Source organism: Cebus imitator, unplaced genomic scaffold (assembly GCF_001604975.1).
Source record: "Cebus imitator isolate Cc_AM_T3 unplaced genomic scaffold, Cebus_imitator-1.0 Scaffold0, whole genome shotgun sequence".
Taxonomy (NCBI): Eukaryota; Metazoa; Chordata; class Mammalia; order Primates; family Cebidae; genus Cebus; species Cebus imitator.
Window position 1 is genome coordinate 5549854 of NW_016107315.1, and position 8073 is coordinate 5557926.

The 8073-nt window shown below is 54.1% G+C and overlaps 1 protein-coding gene across 2 annotated transcripts in view; it reads left to right on the top strand.

The window, feature by feature from the left end:
• Nucleotides 1–7803, top strand: part of LOC108291340 (cytochrome b-c1 complex subunit 1, mitochondrial) — an 11116-nt gene extending 3313 nt beyond the window's left edge. The window contains exons 3-13 of one of the 2 annotated variants that reach the window (XM_017511921.1): nucleotides 754–840; nucleotides 2015–2144; nucleotides 2373–2571; nucleotides 3155–3234; nucleotides 5347–5462; nucleotides 5696–5839; nucleotides 5970–6130; nucleotides 6245–6330; nucleotides 6657–6745; nucleotides 7105–7180; nucleotides 7617–7803. In XM_017511921.1, the coding sequence (XP_017367410.1) occupies nucleotides 754–840; nucleotides 2015–2144; nucleotides 2373–2571; nucleotides 3155–3234; nucleotides 5347–5462; nucleotides 5696–5839; nucleotides 5970–6130; nucleotides 6245–6330; nucleotides 6657–6745; nucleotides 7105–7180; nucleotides 7617–7681 (1233 nt within the window). In that variant the 3' untranslated portion in view covers nucleotides 7682–7803. Of the gene's footprint in view, nucleotides 1–753; nucleotides 841–2014; nucleotides 2145–2372; nucleotides 2572–3154; nucleotides 3235–5346; nucleotides 5463–5695; nucleotides 5885–5969; nucleotides 6131–6244; nucleotides 6331–6656; nucleotides 6746–7104; nucleotides 7181–7616 lie in introns of both variants that reach the window. The other variant, XM_017511847.2, reaches the window with a different exon arrangement.
• Nucleotides 7804–8073: the final 270 nt, after the last annotated feature.

Sequence of the window (8073 nt, forward strand, 5' to 3'; positions counted from 1 at the left end):
TAAAAATACAAAAAATTAGCTGGGCCGGGTGGCTCGTGCCTGTAATCCCAGCTACTCAGGAGGCTGAGGCAGGAGAATTGCCTGAACCCAGGAGGCGGAGGTTGCGGTGAGCCAAGATCGTGCCATTGCTCTCCAGCCTGGGTAACAAGAGCGAAACTCCATCTCAAAAAAAAAAATAAGAAAATTAATATCTTACTGGGTGCCAGGGCAACACTGGGCAGTGTTTGGTGTCCAGATCTGATTAAAAACAACACCAAAAAAGGTGTTACAGGAACAATACTTAGTGTGATAAAATATACACTGTAAACCAATAGTCTCTTCCTTAATGCTGAAAGGATAAAATCATCACCAGAACAAAGGCAGCGTGTAATTTTTAGGAAGGAAAAAATAAGTTGTTATTTGCAAATGTTATGTTGTATGCCTAGACAAATAATTAACTGAAAAGTGAGACTGAATTTAAGGATTTTCTATGCTGGTGAGACCAGGTAAATGTGCATAGTTAGAATTGCCTTGAGGGTCCTCGATAGCCAATCAGGAAAGCGATGATGCAGTGTGACTAGCCATTCGGCAGGCCCTCCGTTTCTCAGGCATGATTGTACCTCCAAGCACAGGGATCCTGCTGGGGCAGCTCTCCCTGGCTCCAGGACTCATGAGTCCCTGCCTGGGGCTTGTACTGAGTCACTTGGCATGGAGTGTGAGTAAGGGGCTGGGGAGTGGTTTGTGGGTAACCTTTGTCGGTGGCTTCTTGTCCAGGTGGGAGTGTGGATTGATGTTGGCAGCCGTTTTGAGACTGAGAAGAACAATGGGGCAGGCTACTTTGTGGAGCATCTGGCTTTCAAGGTGAGGCTCTTGAAGTCTGTCTCCTCTGGGCTTAGAGCTACCTGTTGTCCCTCCTGAGGATGAAGGTCAGAAAAGTTAGCCTGATTATGTGCCTCAGTTGTAGGGCTGATCTCTGGCTGGCCTTCCTAAAAGGAGCCACATGAGCTTAACCTCTCCTGAGTGGCATGTATCTGATGAGCCCCTGTATGAGGCCTTCAGAGCCAAGAAGAACCAGGAAGCCATAGGAGCCCCACTTTTCAACAGAGAAGTCAGGCCTGCGTTATGTGCATGCATGCAAGGGACTTGAGGAACACACATAGAAATGCGTGTGCATTGTAGCATACCCACAGACATGGGCATGCATGCTTGCTTGTGAAATGTTCTGCTCTTGTGGAATACCTGGGCATCCTTTGATTGTAAAGTAAAGACCCATGTTTTTTTATTTTTTATTTTTTAAAGCTGTGGTTTCACCCTGATGGCCAGGCTGGTCTTGAATTCCTGACCTCAGGTGATTCACCCACCTCGGCCTCCCAAAGTGCTGGGATTACAGGCGTGAGCCACTGCGCCCGGCCAAGACCCATGTTTTTTAGAGGAATGAGAAATTGGAGGAGTATGGGATGGTCAGGGCCATGGAGCCATAATGGGCAGCCCAGCCAGCTGCAGTGTCACAGATAAGTGTGCAGAATTAACATATGTGTGCATACCAAGAGATAGCAACACTGTTCTCCACACATAGGAGTAGGATTGGGTCCCACAGAAGTGGCCACTAGCATGTATACACAAACACATACAGTCATATGAATGGCATGGGAGGAGTGGGTTCCATCACTTGAACACAGGTGTGGGCTTAGCTGACCACAGCTGTCAATAAGAGGGGCAGGTATACTGGTAATGACCCCACCACTCATTGGTAAGCTGTTACAGGAGCTCTGGACTTTAGGCTACACTTGCTGTGGCCATGCCCTTCTGTCCTGGCCCTAGCTGTCTCTATTCTGTTGGCCCATGATGCCATGGCCTTGGTCACCACAAGGCCCAGTACTTGGTAAGCACAGACTCTGGGATCTATGTCCCCAGAGGCTATCCTGAGGGAGGTATCCGTGGACCAGTAGTCCTGCTGGGTCTCAGTAGCCTCTTAGGACAGGATTCTTGGGCTCCCGTGTGGCTCCTGATTGGTCCAGTTGATATCTGGTTCCAGGGAACAAAGAATCGGCCTGGCAGTGCCCTGGAGAAGGAGGTGGAGAGCATAGGGGCCCATCTTAATGCCTACAGCACCCGAGAGCACACAGCTTACTACATCAAGGCGCTGTCCAAGGATCTGCCAAAAGGTAACACCTGGAGGAAGAGGTGGGGATGGAGGGCGGAATGGAGGGCAGGGGAGCAGAGCAGGAGCCCAGGAGCCCCTGGTTGACCACAGAATCATATTACCCTTGGTATATGGTTTGCAGCAGGGCAACTAGGTGTGGGCAGCAGAAGATGCCAGGCCCGGGGATTTTGTGCTGCCGTGGGTCTCCAGTGGTCCACCTGGTGCCTAAACATGTCCTCCTTGCATCTAGTTGTGGAGATCCTGGGTGACGTTGTGCAGAACTGTAGTCTGGAAGACTCACAGATCGAGAAAGAACGTGATGTGATCCTGCGGGAGATGCAGGAGAATGATGCCTCCATGCGAGACGTGGTCTTTGACTACCTGCATGCCACAGCATTCCAGGGCACATCTCTAGCCCAGGCTGTGGAGGGGACCAGTGAGAATGTCAGGTGAGAGGTGGCTGGGCTTGTGGGATGCATGTCCCTTTCTGGTCTGGGCAGATCCTTTCCAGGTCACATTTTTAGTTGGCTAGCTGTCTGTGGTGGTTATTTTCCCAAGTTATGCAATTGGAGACAGTTTCTATATCCATGTGGTCCAGTGAGTCTTTTTTAATGGCTTTGTGAGCTTCACTTGAATTTTGGGCTTTGTTTTAAGGTATGTTTCGGTGCCTGTCCTGACAGTCCAGGGGTGGGGGTGTCCGGTTGTCCCCTCCATGTGGTCTCTTGTCTCCTTTGGGGATGGCTCCCAGAGCTCTGATACTGCCCTTTGAGAGTCCCACAGTGTTGGCTCACACCTTATCAGAGAGGACTATGAGCCTATCCTCAGGTCAGGCGTGAGGCAAGGGCAGACGAGGGCTGCCCTCTGGGCCCTGGAGCAGGGGGTGGCAGAGATAAGGCAAGGGGGTTGGGGGGTGTGGCAGAGCCCACTTCAGAGAAACCATGCCTCTCCTGGTCTGCCTCATCAGTGCCATTCCTGTAGCCCAACTCACTCCAGTGGGAAGAGGTGCTGACACATTGGCCATATGTCTTGTAGGAAGCTGTCTCGTGCAGACTTGACTGAGTACCTCAGCAGGCATTACAAGGCCCCTCGAATGGTGCTGGCAGCAGCGGGAGGTGAGCGATGGGCTCACTGAAGCCCTGGGTAGGGGGGCCCAATGTTAGTTATCAGAGCCCAGGTCCTGGTTCCCACCATAAAGGACCTTCCACCCAGGGGACCCTGCCCCCACCTTATGCTTGAGGGTAATGACTTTCCTCCTGTGCTCTCTGAGGTGGGGTAGGATTCTACCCTGCTACCACCACTGGGACTAGTTATACAGGATGCTGTCCTTCTGGCCCAGGCCTGCCTTAGCCCCACCTGGTCCTTGGATACTGAGTTTATAGGTTTGTAGGGGATATAAGCCCCTGGCCTTGTTCCTTGTGGCCTTGCCCTTGGGTGAGCCCGCTGTTAGTTGTGTGGTGATGCATGTCTGGTACAGACTGAGAAGTGCCTTAAAAGGAAGGCACAGAAAGGTGGGGGAGATTTCATGGGGGACTTAGAGTTATACGTTGGGGAAGGGGCTTTTTAAAGCACCTGCCTTTTGAACAGAAGCCTAAACGGTGATAAGTGTTACTTAGATGGGGTGTGGAGAACTGAGCACAGGGGAAGAGCAGCGTCAAGGCCTGAAGTGTTCTAAGGTTTGCCCTGCTGCTATGTGGAGGCAGGCTGGCTCGAGAGGGGCTGTGGCAGGGACCTGGCAGGAGCGATGGGGAGCAGTAGATGGACTCCAGGTGATTTTATAGATGGAACCCGATTGGGGTCAGGGCATGGGTAGGGGACTGGGGTCAAGATGCTTCCATTTTGGCCAGGCACGGTGGCTCATGCCTGTAATCCTAGCATTTTGGGAAGCTGAGGTGGGTGACTCACGTGAGGTCAGCTGGCCAACATGGTGAAACCCCGTCTCTACTAAAAATACAAAAATTAGTTGAGCATGGTGGTGGGTGTCTATAATCCCAGCTACTTGAGAGGCTGAGGCAGGAGAATCGCTTGAACCCAGTGGGCGGAGGTTACAGTGAGTTGAGATCATGCCACTGTACTCCGGCCTGGGTGACAAAGTCAGACTCTGTCTCAGAAGGAAAAAAAAAAACATTTCAGCTTACCACCTTGGCAGCCGAGTGAGCAAAAGAGACCAATAGGAAGAGCATGACCAGAGGCTTTGGAACTGGCAAACCTGGGCACGAGAGCAGTCTGATGTGTCTGTCAGACTAGCAGGGCTTGAGCTCACAGAAGGAAGGAATAAAAGGTCAACGTAACTGGTGGCTGTCATCCTGGGGCAGCATTGCCACAGTGTTCACCAGTCGAGGCTCCACAGAGACCTCCTCTTGTGGTGGTAAGGAGGGGAGCTCCTTCAACAGGGAGTCCTGGGGTGTGTGTTTGTAACATTACTTGCAAATGTCCCCAGCTCTCAGGGGACCCCAGAGCTAATCACAGCCCTGCAATAGTGCCTCTTTCTGCCCCCTGACTTGCCACCCCTTTCAGGGCCAACAGCCAGATCTACTTGAGGGAGAGCTAGAGGGAAAAGGCAGGCCAGGTGGCTTTGTGCCCAGGGAGTACCAGTCTTGTCCTTGATGTAGGTGGGATGCATATTCTCGGGTGAGAACCTAATGCTTGCATCACCTGGCAGCCCATTTTGAAGCTCAGCGCTGCTGCCCTCCTGAGACTGAGGCCATGGGAGTTATCTGGCCCTGAGGCGCCTGTCCTGTCCACAAGGCAGGTTCTGTCTGTGGAGGACCCTCTCTCCTCACCCTGTTCTTTTTTTTTTTGAGACGGAGTTTCACTCTTGTTACCCAGGCTGGAGTGCAATGGCGCGATCTCGGCTCACCGCAGCCTCCGCCTCCTGGGTTCAGGCAATTCTCCTGCCTCAACCTCCTGAGTAGCTGGGATTACAGGCACGCGCCACCATGCCCAGCTAATGTTTTTTGTATTTTTAGTAGAGACGGGGTTTCACCATGTTGACCAGGATGGTCTTGATCTCTTGACCTCGTGATCCACCCGCCTTGGCCTCCCCAAGTGCTGGGATTACAGGCTTGAGCCACCGTGCCCAGCCTCCTCACCCTGTTCTAATGTCACATATTCCTTCCAGTTTCTCCCACTAAGACAGGACATGGGGGTCCTCAGCCTGTCTGTGAATTCCCCCACCCTGTGCCTTTGGCCCTGACTGGTCAGTAATGTACTGTCTGTCTCTGCAGGAGTGGAGCACCAGCAGCTGTTAGATCTTGCCCAGAAGCACCTTGGTGACATCTCTTGGCAGTACCCAGAGGATGCTGTACCTGCTTTTACTCCGTGCCGCTTCACTGGCAGTGAGGTGTGCTGCCTTTTGGACAGGGGTAGTGCTCTCAGCTGGGGGCCAGTGGGAGGACCCACGTGTGCATGGTTATCCTGGTGACTCCAGAGATACTTCAGCAGTTGGAAAGGAGTCCCGTGGCTGCTGTGTCACAGGCACACATGTTCACACACATGTACACACTCCATACCTGCCGCCTTTTCTGTTCCCCAGGCAGGCTGGGTGTCCTGCAGCTTTGTTATGTACCGTTTCAGATCCGCCACCGTGATGATGCTCTACCTTTAGCCCACGTGGCCATTGCAGTAGAGGGTCCTGGCTGGGCCAACCCGGACAATGTGGCCTTGCAAGTGGCCAATGCCATCATCGGCCACTATGACTGCACTTACGGTGGTGGCGTGGTGAGTGCCAGAGCAAGCATGGGACCTTGCCTCCAGGGAAGAGAGGTGCTGGGGCTTTGTGCTGCTGTGCATGGGGTCACAGTGTGTCAAAGATAAGAGGTGGGTGCTCATCACCTGTCCCCCCTGGCAGCACCTGTCCAGCCCACTGGCTTCAGTTGTTGCGGCCAAGCAGCTGTGCCAGAGTTTCCAGACCTTCAACATCTGCTATGCAGAAACAGGCTTGCTGGGTGCACACTTTGTCTGTGACCGAATGAAAATCGATGACATGATCTATGTGCTGCAAGGCCAGTGGTATGTGGCAGCCTGGTATTCCTAGGTGGGATGGGGGCTTTGACCAGAACAGTGGAAGGCTGGGAGACGACACGTAGGCTGAGAATGAACACCACCGCCTGCCCCCAACTTTAGGATGCGCCTGTGTACCAGTACCACGGAGAGTGCAGTGGCTCGGGGCAAAAACATCCTCAGAAATGCCCTGGTATCTCAGCTAGACGGTGAGTCCTGCAGCTCAGCAGGGAGGGGTAGAGAGCATCTTGCCAGCGACAGTCCCTAGGTAGCCACCACTCCTAACTAACCAAGGTTAGAAAGGAAAACTTTGAAGATCACACAGTGCCCCACCACCCCACCCTTGCAGAGGCAGGCAGGTGTGGGACAGGTCCATAGCCTGTCGCTACAATTAACAGGTGGCCATAAAGAGAGAGCTGTGATCTGGGTCAGCATGAGGTCAGGGAGGTCCTTGTCAGCCTCAGGCTGGAGGTTGTGTACCCGTGAGTCCAGGATCAGGCTGGGTGGACTTCTGAGCCTTCCCCCACCCTTAAAGGCACTACTCCTGTGTGTGAGGACATCGGACGCAGCCTCCTGACCTATGGCCGCCGCATTCCCCTGGCTGAATGGGAAAGCCGGATTGCGGTAACATGGGCCCCTGGGAGAGGTTCTGGAGTCTTGGCCTGGCATTCACCTGGGAGGTGCAGCGTTGGGGTCTGGCAAAGCAGAGAGCCTGCTCCTGTAGGCATCCCTGGTGTCCTAGGCAGCTGTCGCCTGCAAGGGTGGTATAATGGGATGGGAGGGCGGGGCAGAGGTGCTGATGGCTGTGGAGATGAGTGGGGCCCATGGAAGTCTATAGCAGGAATCCTTTCTGCCTTTCCCCTTTTGGGTTGGGGACAGCTGCACACTCCCTGTGGGAGATCTTGGCCAGCTGGATGATTCTGACTGGTTGAGGTGGTGGCCAGGTGCCTGTTGGCCAACATGCCCTCTACCTCACCCTGCAGGAGGTTGATGCCAGTATGGTGCGTGAGATCTGCTCCAAGTACTTCTATGACCAGTGCCCAGCAGTGGCTGGATATGGTAAGTAACCTAGGGGGTCTGCTTCCTGTGTCCTCAGGGCATTCTCTTGGCTTCCCCTTCCACCTCTGCTCCCCCACTCCCCAGCTTACACAGAGCAGCCAGTTAAGGCCCCCAGCAGCTCTCCCCAGTCCCCTGGCTGCCAGGGAGTTCTTGCTCAGAAAACCTGTCCCAGCAGCTCCTTGATTGCCTGCCAAGGTGCCTCCATCAACACCCTGCACCCGCCAGGTAACGGGCACCTCCATGTGGGGCGGGGCTTCAAGGGCCAGAGCATGAAGGGACAAGCTTAGCACCCCTGGGGGAATGTTCTCTTCCTCTTTCGACTCAAAGCCTGTCTTGTGCTGCTCTGGGCAGCAGCTCTGAGCTGGGTGCGGCACAGGGCCAGGTGTCCCTGTGCAGGCCAGGTACCCCACCCTGATGCTCCACCTTTTCCCCACAGGCCCCATCGAGCAGCTCACAGACTACAACCGGATCCGCAGCGGCATGTTCTGGCTGCGCTTCTAGGCAGGAAGCCTGTGTAAGCAAGAGGGTGGGGCTGGGGCTCGTGGTCCCCCCACCACAAATAGCACTCTGGCTCCTCCAGCCTGTGCCACAGGTGACCACCAATAAAGTCCTCTGCTGAGAAATGTGTTGTTCCTCTTTTGGCATTGGCATGGAGTCCATTGGGCAGTAGATAGGGAGCAAGGACTTCCTCGGCCCCTGGATCCTCCTGCCTTCTCACAGGCTGATGTGTCCTCAGCCAGGGGCAAGTGTGGGGGCTGCAGCAGGGTCCAGAAGTCTTTGATGCCTACAGGGAGCTGAGCCCAGATGTTTCCACTCAGCCACTTCCTCAGCCAGCCTGTCCCAGGAGTGGGCTGTGGGAGTCCATAGGAAGTGCAGACCCAACCTTTGCCCCT